Here is a 25,960-nt window from a genome sequence, read left to right as displayed (position 1 = left end):
CTTTTTTTAATATAAAATTTAGATTTGACGCTTGTAATACTCTACCAAATACCGCTTTTATTAAAGCGTACATATGACCCGCTAGCAAATGAAGTAAACTAAACAAAACTGATGACGTACATCGCAAACTTGATGCCGGAAGAGAAACATCGAAATGGCGAACGCACTGAGATTGTGCTGTGATGTTGTTCGATGGTTTCCAGTCGTATTTATAACGGCTGTTGTTGTATGGTCGTATTATGCATACGTTGTCCAACTTTGTGCTCGTAAGTTCCACGATGATCGATACATTATTTCCCATCAACGATTTAAAGCAAAGCATGATTTGACATTTCTTGATCTGACACACTATTTATGTTTTGGCCTATTTTGGTGTAAAATCGATTAGATATCCTTGGTTTCTGGACAATATAGATGAACTTCATTTTTGAACTCTGATAATTGCACGTTGATAACATTCCTTATTGAAACATTTCCGTGTTGTAGAAGGGTACTTATTATTTCCATAAGGTTTTATGTAGAAGTTATTACGTAGTTTTAACCTTACGTACGTGATATCAGCACGGGATTTAAGTTAACTTCACTTCATGCGCGTGACAGCACTACTGAACATTTAATGACTGTACTTTTCAGTGTCGGTTATTTCATATGATAGATGTACAAGCAGGACTAAGGCCAACATACGGTACCATTTGTCAGGGATCACTCTTGGCTGCAATATCACAATGTTTACACCCCCCCCCCCCCCCCCCCCCCCATTCGACTTCATGTCTCCAAATAGTAATAAAAATCGCACGCTCTTTGTCTGTTGATAGCATGTTTTTGGACACACACGATTTTAACATAAACAGATAATATCATCCAATCATTTTGGGCTGGACATCATGATATAACTATCAGCTGTACATTTGTGTCTTACTGGCATAGTCACTCGGCCACTTGCTTGTTAAATGCGGTTCGTTAAATGTCCTTCAGATTAAAATACTAGTGATCTAGGTCTCGATATGACCATATGTATAGTAAAAGGGTAAAGAACATTTTGTGGCATTTTAGTCTTTAATAAATCCCACAGAGTTTTTTTTAAAGCAATTGTGATTGCGAACATATTAAAGAGAAAAATCAATGTAGTTTATTTATCAACATACACTTGAATAAAAATCAAACTGAAGTTGTTTTTCCTCTTTTATTCCAATATGTCCATTTTTGTTTTTCTCTAAATATACCATATCTATAATATATGGTAATTTCACAGGTCTAATATATATTGTTCTTATTGGATCTACTACCCTAGTTTGTGGGTAATAATATTGTGCATCACAACCTACAATGTACATTATACTCTTAACAATTATATGTAACATGTATTTACATTTTGGTGTAGGTTTACAAGCATATAAGATAGTAGCTGTGGACATATCATAGTGTTCAATACCAAGACTGTATGTGTGACAGGGACATAAATCACTGTATCATTATATCATTACAATATACAAACAACCAAATGTATCATTACAATATACAAACAACCAAATGTATCATTACAATATACAAACAACCAAATGTATCATTATATAATTACAATATACAAAAAACCAAATGTATCATTACAATATACAAACAACCAAATGTATCATTACAATATACAAACAACCAAATGTATCATATATAATTACAATATACAAACAACCAAATGTATCATTACAATATACAAACAACCAAATGTATCATTATATAATTACAATATACAAACAACCAAATGTATCATTATATAATTACAATATACAAACAACCAAATGTATCATTACAATATACAAACAACCAAATGTATCATTACAAATATACAAACAACCAAATGTATCATTATATAATTAGAATATACACACAACCAAATGTATCATTACAATATACAAACAACCAAATGTATCATTACAAATATACAAGAGTTCAAATGATAATGCCATTGTTTTATGTTTTGCAGTAACAGTTCCCAGCATAATAGAAAAAGGTCAGTACAGATGAAAATAAACGATAGTAAATTTTGTTTTGTGAATTCAAAATGAAAATACATGCCATTAAATCATATTAATGTATAGAGCATTATTTAAAAAGATATATACAGCTGTATTTTTGATTTGTATATATATTAATAACATATAACTTCTATATAATTACCATGCAATTGCAATTGCACACAAGACAAAAACAGGTAATCATGATTATTGTTTGTGTATTACATTTCTTGTGCATTATTCAAATATATCAATCAAAATTGTTGTAAAAACAACTTTCTATGTTTTGAAATGGTAAAAAGAATATTTATTTTAGTACACATATATCAGAAAGCATTGAAAGTTTAATAGCAATATCAATGTCGGCGTCTGTTCTGTATACTCAGCAGCTACTGATCATGATCACACGTTAATTTTGATGTAATTAGTAGTGTATTATATTATGACCAGTATGTACACTTTGTTCCAGTTGTATACCTGATCCTGTACCATCCACTGCTGATCCTGTTTATGTGGTCATATGCTCGAACTATAATGGCTGCTCCAGGCAAAGTCCCACGCCAGGTATGTATTACACGCCAGGTATATATTACATGCCAGGTATGTGTTACACGCTAGGTATGTATTGCACGTCAGGTATGTATTACACGCCAGGTATGTATTACACGTCAGGTATGTATTACACACCAGGTATATGTGTTACACTAGTTTACAACTGTGTTACACTAGTTTACCAGTGTGCCCAGTCAGAAGGATTTAATCCCAGTACTCAAGTAGACAAGTTTGTGTCCTGCAAGACATCTTGTGTTCAACCTCTCAGCATTGTTTGAAAATAAAATTTGATTATTTCATAAGGATTGTCTTTTGATTGCACTAATTACAGTACAATTTTGCGATGGACATAATCTTATGAGTACTTCTGAATTGTCTTTATTTGTTCAATTGTAGACCAGATCTAATTTTGAAATACAGGAACTTCAATAAAAAAAAAATTCTTTTTAAACAAATAATTTTGTTTCCATCAAAGATGGATGTTTATGATTTCAAATACCAGTAATAACGTATTTGTTAATTTGTACTTTGTTTGAAGTAGAAGATATTTAGATTGGCAATAATTTTATTGTTGTAGTTTTACTTAAATAAACAAGATTCGGACCGTCTGACAAGAGAAACAAATGAAGACGTACAAAAGGCAATATTAATGAATGCTGCCAAGGATCTGCCAATAGTGAACAGAACATCATCAGGATGTAAGTAATTCATTAACAAACATAGGTATGTCCTGTTTGTAAGGATGTAAGTACAGTAATTGGACCATTCGACATTGGTAAGACCACAAACAAAAACACCCATTAATAACAATAATAAACATCAATATTTTCATCCAAACTCGATCCAACTCATTAAGACAACATAACGGACCGAATCTAAGATGGCGACATGCATTTTCGGCTAATCGCATAAGCCGGTTAATCAGGTAAAAAGGCCCCGCAAATAGGCTACCCAATTAAGCGGAATGCACTGTAAATCATAAAAACAACAACATACGTATGTCCTGTTTGTAAGGATGTAAGTAAATCATTAACAAACATAGGTATGTCCTGTTTGTAAGGATGTAAGTAATTCATTAACAAACATAGGTATGTCCTGTTTGTAAGGATGTAAGTAATTCATTAACAAACATAGGTATGTCCTGTTTGTAAGGATGTAAGTAAATCATTACCAAAAAAAGGTATGTCCTGTTTGTAAGGATGTAAGTAAATCTGCTTATTCTACATGTTACGAAATTGGTAAATTTGTTTTTAGCCAGTTGTTCAAATATCAATCTTGCAAACTTTCTAGAGACAATACAATTTAAAATAATCACCGTGTCTTCATAGTTTAGTTAGTCTAATTAGTCGGGCTACAATCTCTGACTTTGCTTCCTCTTTGTTTACAGTGCCACGTTATTGTGAAAAGTGTAAATGTATAAAACCAGACAGATGTCATCATTGTTCTGTGTGTGGGGCGTAAGTATGACTGTAGTTATCCCCTTTGGTGTTAACAAAGGATACTGATTTGTTTATTTCTGAGGAAACAATAACAGAGTTAAAGAAAATGACTTTTCGAGAGAGAAATATCTACAGCTAGCCTTATCACTTCAAATGAGGTTTTCAGCCTTTTAAGATCAAAAGCTGTTTCAGGTAGACAAGTCATAATTTTTTGATGATTTTATCATTCCAGGTGTGTACTAAAGATGGACCACCACTGTCCATGGTAAGTGTAATGGAAGGCTGTCTGATGGTGATTTAATGAATATTTTGCTGAACCTCGCAAGTGATGCCTCATATTTATCCACACAAATGTTACTGTGGTATATTTTTAGACTGTTTAGGTTTAATACTTTCCTTTTGATGAAAAATATCTTCTGTCATTACAAGATAATCCTAGTAAATATTTAGTAGCTGTACATGTAGTTAGGTTTATATGTAGCTGCCTGCCACCAAGGACTGATGGGTCACATGTTGCTGAATATAAAATATTATGCAGTCACTATCCTAGAAATTATCATTTATTTTTTAGCCTAGTACGTACCCGGTACTTGTATGAAGGCTATTCCAGTAAAATATCTACCCAACGGGAGGACGCCATGTTTGTCTTTCAGGGACCACCCATAGATGTGATTTAGTTCAAACAGTACTGTATGATAGACTGTATTTTCTCCAGCACCCACCATGTATAGAATTTCTGTCTTTGTTTGTTTGGCTTCCTCCTGCGGGATGTATATCTTACTGGAATAGCCCTCGGGCTGATAAAACTATCAATATAATTTTTGTGTTTGTTTTTTCAGGGTTAACAATTGTGTGGGGTTCACAAATTACAAGTTTTTCGTACAGTTTTTGGGTTACGCCCTTATATACTGTCTTTATGTAGCTGCTACATCTGTGAAATATTTCATTTTGTTTTGGTCGGTAAGTTCATACAATTTCATTTTATGTATTTATGTTATAATCCAATTAATTAAAATAGGAAGATGTTATAGCCTAATTTATTCTGACAATGTAATATTAATGCAGATTTTTATCAAATTGAAAGCAATATGACTTGTATATATTTTTGTATTCTTATATTAAAATAACTTTTAGTCAGTAAGTGGTTATGAAAAACATGAAAGTGAAACATAGACCAGGTCCCATTTCCATGTTACTACTGTTAAGGCAGGTATTTGTCAGGTTTTGATGTGTTTGTGTGTGTTTTTAAACAGAAATGTTTAATGCTTTGATTTACTTACTGACAGGGTGAAGGAAACAGAGACATGGGCAAGTTTCATGTGTTATTCCTCTTCTTCGTTTCAATCATGTTTGGGATCAGTCTGATTTCTCTGTTTGGATATCACTGTTACCTTACAGCCAGTAACAGATCTACATTAGGTAAGTGTAACCTTACAGGTAAATATTTGACTCCACAGATGTATATTAGAATCCATAGGTAAATATTAGACTCTACAGGTAAATATTAGACTCCACACAAATAAATATTAGACTCCACAGGTAAATATTAGACTCCACAAATAAATATTAGACTCCACAAATAAATAGACTCCACAGATAAATATTAGACTCCACAGGTAAATATGAGACTCCACAGGTAAATATTAGACTCCACAGGTAAATATTAGACTCCACAAATAAATATTAGACTCCACAGATAAATAGACTCCACAGATAAATATTAGACCCCACAGGTAAATATGAGACTCCACAGGTAAATATTAGACTCCACAGGTAAATATTAGACTCCACAAATAAATATTAGACTCCACAGGTAAATATTAGACTCCACAAATAAATATAAGACTCCACAGGTAAATATTAGACTCCACAGGTAAATATTAGACTCTACAGGTAAATATTAGACTCCACAAATAAATATTAGACTCCACAGATAAATAGACTCCACAGATAAATATTAGACCCCACAGGTAAATATGAGACTCCACAGGTAAATATTAGACTCCACAGGTAAATATTAGACTCTACAGGTAAATATTAGACTCCACAAATAAATATTAGACTCCACAGGTAAATATTAGACTCCACAGGTAAATATTAGACTCTACAGGTAAATATTAGACTCCACAGGTAAATATTAGACTACACAGATAAATATTACACACCACAGGTAAATATTAGCCTACACAGATAAATATTACACACCACAGGTAAATATTAGCCTACACAGATAAATATTACACACCACAGGTATATATTAGTCACAGTGCTATTACAATTGATAATTAACATCCTTTAGATTAACAGCAACATTGTATTTGATGTATATTTTATAATAAGACAAATATCTAAAAAAAACTCCTGATCCGCCTAGCCAAGAATATCTGAAGCACTAAACCACTGCTTCACGATGTCGTCTCTTTAACAAAACTACAACAGAACCTAGAAGTTACAGATATATATCTTATATACCATCGTTACTTCAAATACACCATTGTTACTTCAAATACACCATTGTTACTTCAAATACACCATTGTTACTTTAAATAAACCATTGTTACTTCAAATATACCATTGTTACTTTAAATAAACCATTATTACTTTAAATAAACCATTGTACCTTCAAATACACCATTATTACTTTAAATATACCATTGTTACTTCAAATAAACCATTGTTACTTCAAACAAATGACTGTTTTAAGCCTTACAACCAACATATCAATTTTGACACAAAGTAGACTAATTGTGTCCTGATAGGATAATGAAATAGCATTTCACAGAATTTTTAGCTGAAGTACAGTCACAGTAAATAGTAAATTACTGTCAGATAAAACATTCATTAATATTCAAAATAAACAAAAAACAAATGGCAAAAATATTACATAAAAGCAGTATTTCTTACCTCCCATCATTTTGTTTTGCCTAAATGTTTAAGCTTGAATCAACATTCTGGTAAATATTGAATATTTCATTGTATTTTGTTTTATGTTTTTCAGAGGCGTTTAGATCCCCTATTTTCCAAAGCGGTCCAGATAAAAATGGCTTCAGTCTGGGAAAGTATAGTAACTTTATTGAAGTCTTTGGTGAAACAAAGAAGCAATGGTTTTTACCTATATTTTCAACGTAAGTAATCTTGTCATGATTCTAAGAATGTGTATGTTGGATAGCTAACAATAGAGAGCATCTGTTTCCTAACAAATATCGGGACTGCGGGACAGGAGGTGATAAGTATATAGGAAATGTTATCTGACTCGAATGTTAACAGATATCGGGACCGCGGGACAGGAGGTGATAAGTATATAGGAAATGTTATCTGACTCGAATGTTAACAGATATCGGGACCGCGGGACAGGAGGTGATAAGTATATAGAAAATGTTATCTGACTCGAATGTTAACAGAAATAAGAGAGGGAGCGAAATTCTAATTTTTGAAAAAGGCCCCAGTTAATTACTGACAGCCCATGTTATTTTGTCTTGCAATGAACATAAAAACTTTGTAGATTTGTCACAGATCTTGAGGTTTGAAGAAAAATACAGGATATAAGTTTTCATTTGAAGTACCTGCTATCCAACTCAGTTGGATGTTAAGACAATGTGTGGAAACCTTAAACCTAGGCTTGCTTTATGCTATGCTTTTGATAATAATTCTCTTTGGTTTGCCTGTCGTTTCAATGTAAAATGATCATTATTCTGTTGAAAATGGATTTCCTTTCAACTTAAATTTCATAAAATATTTCTATGTTTCATTAAGTCCTTGCATTCCTGCTTGTTAAAAAGTTGACAATAAGAAAATTCTGAACCATTTTGTTATGACCTTTAAGAAAGAGTAATGATTTAATCTTCCATGTGTTTTATGAACTTTCAATCCAACCAAAGCGTCAGACTATACCATTGTGATTCTGGTAGAATCACTTTTATTTTTAACTGAAACCATGTGACAGTATGAATGTTTAGTTTTCCTACATTCAGTATGTAATTAATAAAAAAACGAAAAAGACTTTGTTTTCTTTTAAATCACAAAGTCTGGCTAATTGAAAATGTGAAACATTTGATAATTGGCGTTGTAATCCATATGCATGCTAATTTAAATATACACACTGACAGCGAGGATATTCTCTAAAGGTAGCATCAAGGTAGTCTGTATAAATTTTTTTTTTTTGTTGCCTTTTAAGGTACCAGATACAAATATGCTATGGAAAATAAGTCCCAACACTCTTAGTCCATATCGCTATGACTAAAACTTAAGTACATGTACTGTATGAAATATATATATACTGTACTGTGATACAAGTTCCAAATGTTGGTGTGTACTGTGAAAAATTTGATTAACATTCAGTCTAGATACAAACTCGATTAGAAATCTGTGCTACAAATAAAAATAAGGATATGAGATGGATATCAAGATGAATGTTTTTAAGTATGAAATGTATTGAAAAATGTAACAGAAGTTTTTGTTTGTTTTGTTGGTTACCATGATAACAGTCAAAGAGACGGGGTGTCCTTTCCTACTCGCACGAAGCAAGCTAATACGTACCAAACAATGGGTAAAACACAAAGGTTAGCTCTGACTTCACTTCGTAGTGTGATACCGTCATTACTATATATTTGCATTATCATAGCTTTGTCATATATGACCCAGACTAACGCTCTGCATCTGCAACTCTGTCGAATGAAAATAAGATATTCTACTGCGCCTCATTAACATAAACTTTATTTCTGAACTTGTTGAGATCTACAATAATTTCAAGTCAAATTTTAAAAGTCATATTCTGGTTGCCTTTCACTGTAACCAACATTTCCGGGAATCTTTTTGATGTACAATAATATGCATTGAAGTTTATATTTCACTGGATTTGTTTTTGGTATTGATAGATCTTGACAAATAAAAAGAAAGTTGTGTTAAGGAGTGGAGTATTCTATCAGATTTTCGAAACACCAGTATTTTTTACAACTCTTTCCAATTTAACAGTTAACCATTTAATAGTACCTTGTCTGTAGCTTACACTAGAATGACTGTTTGGTTGACACTGTTGTGCTGTCTGACTAAGGGTACTAAATGCATGGGCTTGACTGGTTTAGGTATTCACACCAACAGGTACTTTAATCTGCTAATTGCTGTAGTGATGTATGTATACAATATCCAGATATTATTTTACCTGGTGTATGCCAGATAAAAAAAGCGAATTCTGTAATATTTACTATATTTATTATGATTTCAGGTAAACGATAAACTGGATATTGACTAATTTATGTAGTTATTTACTGTAAATTTCATCTCCCATCAGCTAGTATAATAGCGCTATATATATATGTTTGTGTGTATTCAGTTTTCTTGTTAAAAATTAAAAAAGTACATAATACAATTTTTGATGTTTCTGGGATATAATAGTATTTACCATACTCTATGTTTGTTATTATACATGCGGTATGTATAGCACTTCTGGAATACAATGCACAGACTGGCTGCTTTTGTATTGTCACGCATTAAAGTTTACATCTGGCCAGGGTTTAAGGAGCTATCTAGTGATCTTATGCTGCTTTATAATGATGAGCCTTTATAATGTTATGGCCTTCATTAATCTCAGCACTCTGGCCTGACCCAATTATAAAAGTTCTTAAGCAGCCTATACTTTGACTCATAGATATAAATTATAAAGTTTTGAAGCAGTTCACACACAAACATGTTTTCACTTAATTTTCCTGTGAGGGGAGATAACTCTATCAAACAGTCCTTGAGGATAATGCATCTTTCTATTGATGTATATATGTTTCCTACCATTGTATGTTGAAGGGAAATGGTCAGAAAGTGTGGTTGGGATGTTAAAATATTGAATTTGTAATGTTGTAGCTGGTGAATTGGTGTGAGGTTTCTTTATGGAATATATACAATTTCTCGCATACATTTGCCTATGTTTGGCTAGGTCTCAAGTAAATTAAGAATTCTGACCATTTTGCTTTTACTCTGGTGCATGTCCGCTGGTTTTATATTTTCTTCTCTTTTAATTTGTTTTTGTTGTATGGTTAAACGAACTGGATTTGTGTACTATTGTTAAATTAAAACATTTTTTGTTGTTGAAATTTCAATAAGAATTCAGTCTTTTCCAAAGTTTCAGATTTAAACAGGCTTTTGAAGATTTTCTGATTTTCCTTTATTTTTTGGTATGAAGTTAAATTTAAAGAAACAACATTTTAAGAAGACACTGATGATGCTTTTTTAATTTGACAGTGAGTTAACGTTTGGGTGTCTTCTTTAATACAGTGAATGGTGATGTGGTATAGATAGGAAACACAGTGTAATACTATATATATATATGATTTCTGTTAAAGAGAAGAAAATTACCAAACCACCATCTCAATCTTTGGAGATTTTCACATAAATGAAAAAAATGTAGTTGCTAAGGTTTATATGTATATTTTTTTTACTAACAAACTAATTTCAAGTAGTTGTGGTGTTAATTTCAATTATGATCGGTTTCAATTTGCATATTTCTGGATGAATTCCATATTACTCCCAATTCAATAGTAGCTTCGTTATCACTCCCCAATTCAATAGTGACTTTGATATCACTCCCCAATTCAAGGGTAGCTTCGATATCACTCCCCAATTCAATAGTAGCTTCGTTATCACTCCCCAATTCAATAGTAGCTTAGTTATCGCTCCCCAATTCAATAGTAGCTTCGTTATCGCTCCCCAATTCAATAGTAGCTTTGATATCACTCCCCAAGTCAATAGTAGCTTCGTTATCACTCCCCAATTCAATAGTAGCTTAGTTATTGCTCCCCTATTCAATAGTAGCTTAGTTATCGCTCCCAAATTCAATAGTAGCTTAGTTATCGCTCCCAAATTCAATAGTAGCTTAGTTATCGCTCCTGATTCAACAGTAGCTTCGTTATCGCTCCCGATTCAACAGTAGCTTCGTTATCGCTCCCGATTCAACAGTAGCTTTTGCTAGTGATGTCTAACTTAGTTAAGGGTGTATCTTCTGTTGTAATTAGACACCTCTATATACATGAACTGTTATATAATATCTTATCCTTGAATATAATTTATGTAACAACAGAAGTTTGCTCATTTCCCAATAGGAATTTTTGTCAATGTCATTTAAAGTACAAAAATGAATGCAAATATTCTCAGATGACGATTGTAAAATGTTTTACAGATAATTATGAAGGAGAAATATCTGGGATTAATTATTTATGTTTCGTTATTCAAGGTGAAAGTATCCATGTATGTAACTCCAGGTGATTCATATTGATATCTCTCTCAGAATATAACAGTCATCATAAAAAATGATTTTCATTTGGCCTTAGTTTTACCTTAAACCCTGTTTGTTTATTTTATTTACCATGTATACGTTTATTTTTTTTCCCATTGATATGTAAAATTATTGATGCTTCGATTCTGTAGCATAGATTTCTATTTTAAATTCAACATTAAATTGTTGAGTTTTTTGTTTGTTTTTTTTTATTATTATTATTATACTAAACAGCTTAATATACATTTACATTTCTATATAGTATATGAAAGCCATTATTTTTCTCGTCTCTACAGAGCTAACCTTATATTGTTCCAGTAGCTGTGGGATTGGAAGGGGCACTCTGGTCTCAAAATATTAAGGAGCTGTCAGCTGCTTCGGTCATTATGTTATGATTGCTTTAGCCAAAAATTATAGTATTATATGCTAAATAATGTAGAATCTGGATTTTTTTTTTTTTATGTTTTGGTTTATTCGTAAGTTTAAGCAAGAAAAACTAAAAGACATAAAATGATTCTTTGGAAGTTCATAATTCTATATTTAATGCAGACAATGCAGTTACATTCCAATATATTTCTTTTTCACTTAAAATGTTTTAATGCTTATAAACTTATCAAAATAACAATACATGTTACATGATAATTTAAATCACTCCTGATATTTATCTGCAGATTGAATTAAGCATATAAATTTTACCCGATCATTAACTTTTTGAAACATTTAGCTTCTACAAGTCAATGCATGTCTTGCATTTAAGCTTTTCACTGAATCATCTCTGTGTCTCTTGCATGAAACTTATTTCTCCAATTCATATGTCTAAATAAATTGTGACAAACATTTTCTACATCCTGATATCTTCTTGAAAAATATAGACATTTAAATAATATTCTTTGGAAAATTCTAAGCTTTGTTTTAGGCTTAAACTCTTAGGCAGTCTTTTTATTGCCTTGATTTGTTAACTACAATACAATATTTTACTGATTGCCAAATTCATTGTTTTTGATTCATTGACTTACCAGATCGTAAAGTAGTCTCCATGAGGACTGCTGTTTACATGTACTTAGTATAGAATAGCAGTTATGCAAGATAAAACAGAAAAATGACCACTTTTTACGAAAAGTTTCTTGTAAAAGGTTAAAATAAAGTTATTGTTTAGAATGTATTGTTAGCTGGAAATTTGAATATTTCATGTAATATGGTTTTCAATGTTATAATTGTGTTACAGTGTGGGGGATGGTGTAAACTACCCTACCCGGACCGTGGACCTGGACAGTGATGGTCTGCTGGCTGAGAGACAGAGGTGGATGGAGGAAGGAGGAGAATTAGGTACGGGTAGGCTTTAATGTAAATATTAGGTACAGGTAGACTTTAATGTAAAAATTAGGTACAGGTAGACTTTAACGTAAATATTAGGTACAGGTAGACTTTAACGTAAATATTAGGTACAGGTAGACTTTAACATATAAAATAGATACAGGTAGACTTTAAAGGGTTTTAGACACAAAAAGGTTAAAGTTGTCTATAGGTTGGTTTTCTGAAAAGCCAGTCAAATTACCCTCACACTCCTGGGGTTGTGTATATACACGCTGAGATACAGGGCACAGCATGGGCCCATCTGGACAACTGACCTATATGCAAAATTTCATTCTGATAACGAGGTCGGTCAGCCTCCTAGGTCACAGGTTCACTGCTGCCGAGATGATAGTATAACTAACGTTATAAACACCCAAATGTGTGTCGCATTAAATCACTATTTACACACTATCTACCAAAGGTTTTGTGATGTGGGAATACTTTACATTTACTCCAGTGATGATCCCGTTATTCATTTAACAACTGTATTAAATTCAACTTTATTCCATAAGTTTTACAACTTATTGGATAAAATAGTATATAACATTAATGGACAAAGGCATCCACTCTTACATGATTTATAATTCAATAAGCTAATTTGTCAGATTTGTTACAGGGAAACAGAGAAATAATCATTAAAAATGAATATATTCTATTTAAAATCTTATAAAAAATCTTTCCTTTAGTTTATTTGCTAGTGATAAATATTTTCCTAAATTGTTAAGTTCTTTTATATTTTCTACTTTGAGTAACTGAATACGTTTAAACATACTATAGTATTTAAAATGATATGTTTTAATCAAATCAATACGAATGTCTGCGTAACATTTTCACCACATCAAATACATTTCCTTCATAACCTTCATAAAGCATTCTTTAAGGAAATTGTCAAAAAAGGGCGTTGTTTGAATACATTACTGTAAAATTGATCAGAACAGTAACTGATTTCTTCAAACATTTACCCAAGACTGACAGTTCAAAGTTACTGATTCAAAATAAAGAATCCAAGGATCTTTAGTTTCCAACATGTCATCATAACATGCTTTGAGTAAAAAATTATCTGGACACTTTAATTTCAACCAATATTTAAAAATTCTTGATTTAATATGTACAAAGGAAATCCTCAAAGTTCAATGTACAATAAACCCATGTATCGTCTTAGATAAAAAAAAATCAGTTCTGTGATTACGTACTATCTAATTAAATAACATCAGGATGAGACAACTGTATTTCAAATTACTGCATTTTTATCAAATCTTTATCTTGCAAAATTAAGAAATGGATATTTTTATGTTAATATTACGTCAGGAAAGGGTAAAACATGTTCTTAAAAGTGTACAAAATCTTATCAAATTATGCCAAAAATAAAATGGTTAACAATGCTAGGAAAATTAATCACCGTAAAAAGACTGCACAAGTGAGATCATTTTGTCACCTCACTGTATAGTAGACCAGAGATGTATATATCACATATGTGATATTTACATCTCTGAGTAGACCTATAGTGTATATGCCATTGTTTGGGTTTTTAAAATAAAAAATAAATAAAAAGATGAAATGTGATATTAGTAAATTACCAAGGTTGTGATATTGTCCGCTGGTCTACTATTTTGATTATACAATTACAGACATGAGGTGTGGAAAGAAAATCTAAACATGTAAGATGATAAAATCAGGACATTCACTGTCATTGCTTTCAATGTTTACAAAATAATATGGGGCTCTTTGAAGTTTCCCTCTATAAATGCATATAACAAGACAGATTCTAGCCTAGTGATACTGGTGAGGTGAACCAGATGACGCGTCGGACCACGTGACCACCTAGCTCATTAAAATTTTTCAGCCAGCAGCAATATCCCCCAACTGGCCTAAAATAGATAAACAGCTTTGTAAGGCGAGGGGAAACCTGTGTCGGCCAACATTTATGGTGTCGGGCTAACAGAAAATGGAAAAATACCCTATGTGTCCAAAACCCTTTAAGATATAAAATAGGTACAGGTAGACTTTAATGTAAAAATTAGGTACAGGTAGACTTTAATGTATAAAATAGGTACAGGTAGACTTTAACGTAAATATTAGGTACAGGTAGACTTTAACATATAAAATAGGTACAGGTAGACTTTAATGTATAAATTAGGTACAGGTAGACTTTAACGTAAATATTAGGTACAGGTAGACTTTAACATATAAAATAGGTACAGGTAGACTTTAATGTAAATATTAGGTACAGGTAGACTTTAGCATATAAATTAGGTACAGGTAGACTTTGATGTATAAATTAGGTACAGGTAGACTTTGATGTATAAATTAGGTACAGGTAGACTTTGATGTATAAATTAGGTACAGGTAGACTTTAACATATAAAATAGGTACAGGTAGACTTTAACATATAAATTAGGTACAGGTAGACTTTAATGTATAAATTAGGTACAGGTAGACTTTAATGTATAAATTAGGTACAGGTAGACTTTAACATATAAATTAGGTACAGGTAGACTTTTACGTATAAATTAGGTACAGGTAGACTTTTACGTAAATATTAGGTACAGGTAGACTTTAATGTAAATATTAAGTACAGGTAGACTTTCATGTAAATATTAGGAGAGAAAAGTATTAAGAAAACCTCAATTTATAAAAGGTAAAACAGGATGAAAAAGAAAATGATTTCTTTTTAAAGATGTTTTGGTGTTATTATATCATTAGTATAGAAGAAGTCCCTGTGGGTTGTATGAGGTCTCTAGTTACATAAATCTAGGCGTAATTGTGGAAGGCTATGTATTCACTGCCCTTGTTATTTCACTCTCCTCATTTTTCACTTAGTAACTCAATTTTTCTCATATTATCATTTAAAATGAATTCTCATGTAAAATGTATTCGTTTTTATCCTAATTTGCTTTGTAACTTTTTTTTTTTTAAGGGAAAAAAAATTACAGAAATGATAACTTCAGCAGAATTAAGATAACATTGTATAACAGTCTTCATGGTTTGTTGTGGTCAGACAATAGTTCTGGTAGTTCTGTTGGTGCCGAGGATTCATCAACATTTCTAATTACAGTTTAGAATTAGTGATATATTTGTGATGATCTATGGTACGTCTCAGCTTGCCCATTATAAGTGTCCTGGTATGCCATAAATTGTCAATCAAACCAAGTTCTCTTGTTTGTATAAAAGTGATCTCCATATGATTGTGTTGCTACCCGGTAATATCAAATGTATGTCTCTACATGGAAGTTTTTTTTTTTATTTGAAACTGCTTTCCCCTCCAAACCAATAGTCTCTGTTGAAAAAAGGTACTGTTACTCTGTTACCTCCCTATCAATTAGGAGAACCCAGCAAGGGGATTGTGTCCATGAAGGAAGATGATATGAAAAAAAAAACACTTTAACCCCTAGAAGTTGGTAAACATATGAAATGTAGCAAAGTTTTCTGTTGTCGATACCTTACAGAATAAATAAATACAAAAAACCTTAGAATCCCTACATGTTGGGTCACATGAAAATGTGTAGCTGAGATTTCTGTTTTAGGAGACAGTACAGGTTCTAGTCAACAGTTAATAGCCATGTCTCAAGATTGATGCTGCAGGTTTGTAGGAGTTGGTTGTTTCTGCATGGTCTGTGTTCTATAAACCTGCATGGAACAAACAGATATGGTCGAAATTATATCTCGTATGCTGTATGTCCTTCTCTGTAAACATCGTCAGGTAGAATCAAATTCCTCAGAATTTACGTCTGTAAGGTAATCGTCCATTATTTCCTCCTGATTACATTGTCTAGTTTTCATAAGTTGGCATCTTACAGTGTAGCTGATATATTTTCAATGAAAAGCAAGAAGATTTGGAGAAGTTTACTTTAGTTTGATATTAGCTGATATAATCATCAACCTTAATCATATTGAAATTCATTCAACAGTATAAAATAACTGCTTCATAATATGTTTAAATGAATAGAAATTAAACATATTACCAAAAAAAGCCACCAAGAAGCAGCTGTTTTAAAACATAAATGAGCATGTGCCAACCACAGTGATGTTGTGAATAGGAGATACTATATATACCTGTAAGTAGGAATATTGTGTCAGTGATGGACTAGATTTGGTTGTCTGAGTGGGGTTAAATACTTGCCTAGGGGCGACCTGAGCTGGGTCGAACAGAAGTGGTCAGTCGGCCAGCTGTTCTCTCCTAATTCAGCTACACAGACATTATATTTACTTGTATTCAGCTATTTATTAGTCCCCTACCGGTGAGACCAGGGGGACTATAGGTTTCCTTTCTGTTCGTCTGTCTCTCTGTCTCTCTGTCTGCCTGTCTGTTCATCCACTCAGTTTTCCGCACTTTTCTCAGCCATGCAAGGTATCATGGTGAAAGTTGGTATGTAACTTCAGTATGAGTAGCTACAGACCAAGTTCAAGTTTTAGTTTTTTGGTAAAGGTCAAGGTCAATGTTACTATTTTTAGCGGGGGCTGGTAGGGGACATGCTTGTTAAATAACATGTGCCTGATAGGATACAGTAAAGGAGTGAATATGTCAGGAAGAAGTTATTAACAAAAGCAGTATGCCTGCATTATTGTCCCCACATTTTACATCTTAATGTGTATACTCCACTATCATTGACACTGAGTCTGACCAGGTGGCCTAGGTATAGTATAGCATTGTATTGTTGCAATTTGGACATGCACAATTAACATTACTGAAACATTGTTACATCATTGTTGTATTTATTCTATTGTTGTACACTATTGTAATCCTGGTTGAAATTGTATTTGTTTAATTTTCTCCAATTTCGAGATCCATCATGCAAGATTTTTTGACTCATAAATCATACATTGTATTTCATTTTTCATAATAGCATCGGAGGATGATACTGTGCAAGCTAGGTATTAACAGTGGGTTTTAAACTATTATTACGACAGAGGAGGCATGGGTATGATATCATGTACAGCGACCAAGTTTGCTTTTTATCTCCCTCATTTCTAACTTGTTAATTTACCAAGTGTTACTGCACCAGCCTGATAAAGAGACCAAGAGATCACCACTCTCTATAAACACATTAACTTTACTTAAAGTGAAAATATATTGATAGCTTCATTCCATTTGCTTCAATCGACTCCCACATTGACTGTTTAGAACACTTGATGTACCAACATTCCCCAGTTTGGACTGCCTGCATGTATTTGGTCTAATTCTCCAGTTTCTGATCTGGTGTGATTGGTTCCTATGCCTGTTTTCTATCCCTGTCTGTGTACACAGATCACTTTTCATAGGGTACAGCCTTACACATTGAGTGTAGTAGGGGAGACAACTCCTAGCAGTATTATAGCATTACATTTTGCTTTGATTTGACTTTGGTGTTGATGGTGCTTAGTAATAAGGAATATGGTGTTGATGGTGCTTAGTAATAAGGAATATCAACAATGACTATAGACCTCTAAATTCCTCAATAATAGCCATGATCTGCTAAGTCAGAAAACGAAGGTAAAAAAAAAATCAAAACTACCAAACCAGGAAAAATCAGGTTTGTATGAGGGATGGAATGCTGGAGTCAGATACTGTAGGAGTCAAAAGGAGATGTAATTGGGGTTTGTATGAGGGGTGGAACGTTTGAGTCAGATACTGTAGGAGTCAAAAGGAGATGTAATTGGGGTTTGTATGAGGGGCCCCGGGTGGCACCTTTAAGTCAGATACTGTAGGAGTCAAAAAGAGATGTAATTGGGGTTTGTATGAGGTGTGGAACGTTTGAGTCAGATACTGTAGTAGTCAAAAAGAGATGTAATTGGGGTTTGTATGAGGGGTGGCACCTTTAAGTCAGATACTGTAGGAGTCAAAAGGAGATGTAATTGGGGTTTGTATGAGGGGTGGCACCTTTAAGTCAGATACTGTAGGAGTCAAAAGGAGATGTAATTGGGGTTTGTATGAGGGATGGAACTTTTGAGTCAGATACTGTAGGATCCCAAAAGAAATATTATTAGGGTTTGTATGAGGGATGGAACTTTTGAGTCCAGATACTGTAGGAGCCAAAAATAAATATTATTAGAGTTTGTATGAGGGATGGAATGTTTGAGTCAGATACTGTAGGAGTCGAAAGGAGATGTAATATATATACAGAACATACTTAACAATTCAGACAATAGGATATGTATTGTTTCAGACAATAGGATATGTATTGTTTGCTGTAGATTTCCTTCGACAGCATGGATCCCATATCTAATATCCCACTAACCTGTTAACTTTCCTGCAGTCCCCAGCTACTGCATGTCACAGTTGGTGTGAATTATTGTCATCACAGCTCTTCCCATCATTTTCTGTCATTCTTCGTTGGCAAGTGTGCTTCCACCTATATAGAGATTTTTAAGACTTTATCAATGAAGTTGAATGTATTTGATACCATTAATTTTCAATCAGACTTATGTAAGAAATAAGTGTAATATTAACTTGATACACAGGTAAATGTAATAAGTGTAATGTTTACGTGATACACAGGTAAATTTAATAAGTGTAATGTTTAAAAATTTACGTGCACGTGATACGCAGGTAAATTTAATAACTGTAATGTTAACGTGATACACAGGTAAATGTAATATCTTTTGGGTGTTTTTGGAGGTGTTCACATCTGCTATATTATTACAGGTAGATACTAAAGGGAAATAAGGACCTAAATAAGTTGCTGGGGCCATGCTATACTAGTATTATATTTAGAATTCAATATCAAAGTATTAAACAATACTATAGCACCTCCTACATTGGTGAACCGGTACAAGCTTGTTACAAACATGTACTTAATGCTATACTCCTTCACTTGGGCAGGTCAACTCAAATTTCTACTTAAATTTATGTTATGGTACCACTTTTTTTTATTATAGTCTAAAAAACGATCAACTGATACATTGTAATGCTTTTAAAAATTTAAGTAACCAGGTGCTTTTCTCATTTCACTTTTTCATGCATTACATCTCATGATCATTATTCCATCCAGAGAGAAAGAATTCTAATCACTTTATTTCATCTTAAAGCATGTTTTTGTGTAAGGATATACCCAAATGTTAATTGTTCTTAAACCAAGTCAAAAGGATGAATTGTAGTAAATGAGTCAGTTCTTGTATGTTTAAATTTATATGAATTTGTTACAGGAAATAGCTATGGTGCCCATGACAACACTGGGATGAACCTTGAGTTAAGATAGTGTTGCTTGCTGATGGAGGAAGAGAGACAGTGGTTGTGCTGTCTGGTGTGAAGGGATTGACAAGCAGTAATGACTCTCAGAGGGACAGAGGTGGCCTCCTTTCGAGAAAATAAATACCGGTATATTAGGCACCCTCTGGTGGCATATTACTAATAAAATGATCTTATTGAGTATAATCTTAAAGGATAGTGTCGCTCCCTAGGGAGTGATATCTGACCGAGGTTTGTGCTCCCTTGTGAGTGAAGTCTGACTGATGGTGACACACTCTTGTGAGTAAAGTTTTGACTGATGATGGTACAGCTCCCTAGGGGTAAAATCTTACTGATAGTGGCGCTCTCTAGTGAGTGAAACTTTGACTGATGGTGGCGCTCTCTAGTGAGTGAAACTTTGACTGATGGTGGCACCCTCTAGTGAGTGAAACTTTGACTGATGGTGGTGCTCCCTAGTGAGTAAAATTTAATATGACACTCTTTGGTGAGTGAATTGTTTCCTCTGGCAGGAGAGCACTGGTTGTGGAACAGCCATGGGAATATTTAAGGATCCGGACAATTTCTCTTCAATGTTTTGGACTTGGTCAGCTGAACATAATAACTTCCAAGAGGTGTCCAGGTACAAGAAGCTGAAGATTTCAACTAGAAACCGATGACATCATGTGGAAGCTAATCATATGATAGTCACATCTCTTGCCAATGGCCTATGAACTAAACCTTTCCTTCAGCAATTAACGATATCAATGATTTGTCCAAGAAGTAGGTCTGTTCTAATTACCTGTAGGTACATTAGTAAAGGATCTAGATAATCATCCATTTCTAGAAACACCTGCTTTTGAGGATTTTTGAGAATTCATTTGGTGTAGTTCACAAAGACACCTGTTAACGCAATACATTATTGTGATAATCTTCAGGAATGATAATGAAAATATATTTATGTTAATTTTTTTTTTAATCTCATAACAATGGCATAGTTGTGTACTTGGTACAACTTGTATAGCTGTGAGTAAAATTGTAGGTGGCATTTGAGCTTAAGGACATTTCACAAGGTCAAGGTCAATTGGTTACTTTGTGATTTAATTTATGTCCAGGAACATTGGCATTGGGACAGGGTTGATTGACCAATAAATAATGTAATAATATGGTTTTCTTGTGTGGCTTTAATTGATTGTATGATGTTTACATATTTATTTATTTTTTATAAGCCAAGAGTTACTTCTGTTATCTCCAAAGGGATACATATATACCTATGCTCAAATCTGTTTGATGAATCATTGGTTGAGAATGTTTTTAAGCTCTTGTCCGAGTCGGGAACTATTTGATAGATATAGCACAAGACTTACCTGCTATTAGGACATAATGTTAGTTAGACATACTTACCTGTGACGTTTTTATCAATGCATCATTTATTGTGTACATAGAAACTGATAGTCCCAAAAATTGTGATTTTTTTATTGATTTAAAAAAAATTAGTCTGGGTTTAATCACTTCCAGATTGATATAAAAAAATCAGTAAGATATCAGAATAATGTGGGCTAGGGAAATAGTAAATATAGATGGGTAATGATAAGAGGAAAAGAGAGGGGAAAATAGCAATGTTTGAAAATATTCTCCAAAATGATTTATTCAACATATTTGAGACTAGATGTATATAAATATATTATATATATACTACTGCTACTTGATAAACATTATATTTGTATATATATGCATTATGTGATACAATGTATGTTTATATCTGATCTCATCGATGTGTTATGAGGCTGAATCCAAGATGTAGTATTGTTTGTGTTGTGTTTGTGTTGTGTTGTTGCTAAGACAATGTATTTTAATTAGCTTTCTGTGTTCGAGAAAGAATTTGGAGGAATTGATATCTAGCTGCACTCCAAATACCAGAATTTTGGTGAAATGTTATTTAATTTCTAGTAAAAATACAAAAAAAAAATTCTAAGAAATTATTTCTATCTTTAAAAGATATTTATATTTGAGATTTTTTTTCCCGTTAAAAAATAATCTGCACTAAAATGTAAGGGTTAAGCTGGCATAAAGTAATTAAAAAGATTTCCTTAAGGTGTAATGAGATTGGCCAATCTAACTTGAGACCTCTGTTAATACTCGTGTTGTATTGGTCCACATGTAATAAGCTTGCCGCTGTATGTTTGTTCCATCCTGTCATATGAGGCCGAAACGTTACTTTCTTTGAGGTTACACACTTATTCACAGTAATATTTGTTGTTTGTGGGCAGGATTTTTTTCTACCTTTCATGATTTGATTATGGTTCCTTGACAGTATCAATTTATTTCTGGATTACCAGTTCATACTGCTATTATATTTAGGAAAAAAACAAGAACTGCTGAAATTTCTGTATTAAATTTGCCTCTAGTTTTTAATCCAATTATGTGCAATATATTAAGAATTCCTTTGTCATAGTTTTTACCTTGTATACAATTAATTGGGTATATCTTGGTATTCAGTGAAACCTGTCTATATGGGGCAGTCAAGAAAACAGAGAAAAGTGCTCTTTATAGGCAGGTGTCTTTTACATAGTAAACTGCTGGTCAGTTCGATTTGGTGGTAAGTTGGAACAGAAGTTTATCAATAAAAAACAATAATTTTCTAGCTAACAATAGTTCAAACTCTGAATATTTGTAACTGACCCTATTTCAGATATAGTCCAAACAAATCTAATAAAAAATGAAAAGTGCGTGTATTTTTGCACACTTCATTGCATGCTTAGCCTTGAAAAATACCTCCGATTTTTATCAATAGACATTTATATTAGGATAATGGGTTTTATGCATGATCACTGCAGCACAACTATGACAGAAAAAACACAAAATACTGAGTATATGAAAATACATAAGCCACAATTTGAATGATGAGTTTGTTGACATTGTTTGAGATAGAGGTTCATAAAAAATTTGTTTCATTTTAAACCAAAACTGTTTGTCTTTATAAACACATCTAATAGCTGCCTTTAAGTGATGGTTGGTGTTCTTACTATTGTTAACTCCTTGTGTAACTCAAAGTTTATTGTAATTATTTCTGACAATAATTTCTTAAATATGTTTTGAAGGTTTTGATTTTACATATAAAATTCTTAATATTGTTGGTCAAGAATAATGAAATATTGAACAGAAAGCATGACTGGTTATCTTATCAATGATTATCTTTAAAAATTGGGAAATGAATTATCACAGAATTTGGGGACATGGAATGATGATTTACTCTTAGGTAAACTTATTACATTGTACCTGTATAACCAAATATTTATCAGATCATTGCTTCTCCAGTGGTGGATAAAGAATCAGGTTTTGTTGGTCTAACATTTCATTGTATTTAGCATCTTTTGAGATTGGTAGTGTTAGATTAGATTTGCAGAATTTCAGTTCTGGTAAATACATTCCCCCAGAGATGCTCCAGTGTACATAAGATTTCTAACGATCAGGATCCGTTATGCACAAACATTTTAACATTTTTGACTTATCTCCTTCAAAGCCCTAGAAACATTTTGGATAAAATTTTGCAGGAAGCATTTATGGTCAAAGATGAATCAAAATTGTGAATTATATGGTCCCCTGTTCCGGGGCCTCTATTTGTAACCTTGTGGAACTCTGTTTTTAATGTTTGGTCTATATGAACAAGTGATTTTGTTTTCTGGTTTTTTTTTTTTGTTGTTTTTTTTTATATTTTTGTATTGAATGGTATTACCTGAAATGACATTATTCAGCAGTGGATATCTTTGAATATTAAGCTTTTTTTATTATTTTAAACTGTCTTGCTATTTTTGTGGAAAATTGTTTAAGACATGTACATATCTAGTGCATTCAAGTTTTTGCTCATTGTCCAATTTAAATGGATCGTTGTCCAATTTAAATGGATCGTAGCACAGAAATTAATTTGTTCATTCACAGTGTTTGTTATAGAAAACATTAAAGGTAAACTAAGATGAATTGTGTAATTTTAGGCTATGGCCCTACACTAAAAAAATGATTATAACACCATAATGGCATATCTTATCCTCTTTTCATCTTAATGAACAGCATTTTGGATTTGTTGGAAAGAAATTGCCAAAAGTGCTGAACTAGATCTGCTATGAAATCGATACAGGGAAAATATATGTTATAAAACAATTTACAAATTCCTGTTTACAAAACAATTTACAAATTCCTATTGTTGTTGACCATTGTTATATATACACAGACCTGCCAACTACTGCTATTTTATAGTAATCTTTACTATTTTGTGGTGGTCGTTACTCTTTTTTCTCTCGAAATAGTAGCAAATTACTCTTTTTGATGCAATAGATTTGGCAAGAATTGTTAAGAATTACTCTTTTAGGCTTTGAACTAAGTTGTAAAACGCTGCTGTACACCCAAATTTTAGTTAGTGTAAACAATTTCATGACTGATTTAAATGTTTATTGGTATTAATTCATTTATACTTGCATATTAACTTGACGAGTGATCATATCAGCAAAAATTGTTTGCCTCCTTTACCTGTATGACTGTCTATTTAACTTTAATATGCACTGGCTGTACTGTTGATTCCCTGGTCTCAGGTTCATACTTATCGCCAACTTTAGCAAATGTGTATTTTCACGATCATGCTTGATTCATATACTTGAAAGTAACAGGAACAGATGATTGTTTTGTAATAAAAATGTCTGATGAAATAAATGTTTGTAATATTCTTAACATAGTGATTAAACAAAAAAAAGTATCCTGTAAAAATAAGTGATTCAAAATTTCACCTTACAAAATATTATGAAAAATGTTTTCTATTCATATTTCCAGGTTTTTGTCCAATGTTCCAAAGATGTCTCTTTGAGATGTTATTGTATGTGATTCAAAATTCATATTGTATTGTACGTAATTAGCACCCAATAATCTATACAATTAATTTTTGGGAAATAAGGATTATCAACCTGAAAGTGTCAGAAAAATGTTATATTCAAAAGTGACATTTTTAAGCAAATTAGTAAATTATGGTGAATAAACGGGAGGCTTAGACCTAGTAAAGTGTATAAGGTGTTTGAGTAGGATGATGAAATACACGATCGTTCAACTTTATTCTGGTTTAATCTACATACTAACCAGTTTATTATTTACCAATTGAAAATAAAAATATTTTTGTTAAATTATACCTGTTAGTCTGAATTTTACCTTTTTATGAAGACATTTTGAGATGTACTATGATAGAAATGATGAATCCTAGATGTTGAAACCTCTCTGTTCAATAGTTCAAGGTCATTAATCACACAAATTACTTGTAGTTTAAGGAATTACAACTGTGTTGTTAAGTGCTCTTAAACTTGCTGTTTATTTTGTCACCAGATAGGGATATGTAGGTAGCATTGCACCCATTTCAAATAACAATTCTTGTATTTTATCACTTCAGATTTATTAAACTTGTAAGAAAGTAATAGATGAAGAAATGAGGTTTTGGCATTTTTTATTTTTCACACGAATCATAACTTTCCAGGCATCCCATATTCATACATGTAAGTTATCTGTGAAGTGGATAAAGTTCAAAGCGAAGACAAACTAATGTCATTCGATCATGGTAGATTTTGTTATTTTCATAGATAGCAAATTGATTTTTTGTCCAGTTTAGAAGTTTATGGATTTTAATGATAATAAATATAAAAATATGTGATTTCAGAATTTGTTGTTTTTTAGCTAACCATCATTAGATGATGAGCTATTCAAATCGCCCAGCTTCTGTGGTCCATCGGCCGTCCATCCGTTAACAATCCTTGTTATCGCCATTTCTTGAAAAGTGCTGGAGGGATATTCCTCATACTTCATGTACATTTTCCCATTGGTCCCTAGTTGTGCCATTTGAATTTAGATTTTTGATTAGAAAAACAAAATGGCTGACAGGCGCCATCTTGGATTTTGAGAATTAGATTCAAATTTTTGTTATCACTATTTCTCGAAAAGTACTGGGAGATATTTCTCAAACTTCATGTGTAGGTTCCCCTTGGTCCCTAATTGTGCCTTTGGAAGTAATATTTATTATCAGAAAATTAAAATGGCTGACAAGTGGCCATCTTGGATTTTGAGAATTGAAGTTTGTTATTGCGATTTCTTGAACAGTACTGGAGGGGTATTCCTCAAACTCATTATGTAGGTTTCCCTTGGTTCCTAGTTGTGCCACTTGAATTTTTTAAATTTGATC

General features: G+C 32.6%; 1 protein-coding gene across 8 annotated transcripts; it reads left to right on the top strand.

Moving 5' to 3' along the window:
- Positions 1 to 118: 118 nt before the first annotated feature.
- On the top strand, positions 119 to 22,319 carry LOC117329290 (palmitoyltransferase ZDHHC15B-like). 8 transcript variants are annotated; one of them, XM_033887164.1, is made up of 14 exons: positions 120 to 266; positions 1,979 to 2,005; positions 2,479 to 2,573; positions 3,139 to 3,259; positions 3,949 to 4,018; positions 4,233 to 4,265; positions 4,840 to 4,960; positions 5,287 to 5,419; positions 6,999 to 7,125; positions 8,485 to 8,559; positions 12,484 to 12,584; positions 16,136 to 16,193; positions 17,456 to 17,483; positions 19,734 to 19,889. In XM_033887164.1, the coding sequence occupies exons 1-12, from the start codon at positions 155 to 157 to the stop codon at positions 16,183 to 16,185; spliced, it is 1,065 nt and encodes a 354-aa protein (XP_033743055.1). In that variant the 5' UTR covers positions 120 to 154; the 3' UTR covers positions 16,186 to 16,193; positions 17,456 to 17,483; positions 19,734 to 19,889. The 8 variants fall into 8 exon arrangements, with proteins under 8 accessions (XP_033743060.1, XP_033743059.1, XP_033743055.1 ...); XM_033887166.1 differs by lacking the exon at positions 16,136 to 16,193; XM_033887165.1 differs by lacking the exon at positions 16,136 to 16,193 and having other exon boundaries at positions 17,456 to 17,530.
- The last annotated feature ends 3,641 nt before the right edge of the window (positions 22,320 to 25,960 follow it).

The sequence above is a fragment of the Pecten maximus genome, chromosome 6 (assembly GCF_902652985.1).
Source record: "Pecten maximus chromosome 6, xPecMax1.1, whole genome shotgun sequence".
NCBI lineage: Eukaryota > Metazoa > Mollusca > Bivalvia > Pectinida > Pectinidae > Pecten > Pecten maximus.
Note: the sequence above shows the minus strand (reverse complement) of the source record. Positions and strands in the feature narration are given on the sequence as shown.

Excerpts from the sequence above, each read along its gene's own strand:
- LOC117329290 (XM_033887162.1), top strand. The coding sequence starts at position 155 with ATGGCGAACGCACTGAGATTGTGCTGTGATGTTGTTCGATGGTTTCCA. Across the intron at positions 2,006-2,478 it reads TCCCAGCATAATAGAAAAAG|TTGTATACCTGATCCTGTAC; the intron begins GTCAGTACAGAT and ends ACTTTGTTCCAG. Across the intron at positions 3,260-3,948 it reads GAACAGAACATCATCAGGAT|TGCCACGTTATTGTGAAAAG; the intron begins GTAAGTAATTCA and ends CTTTGTTTACAG.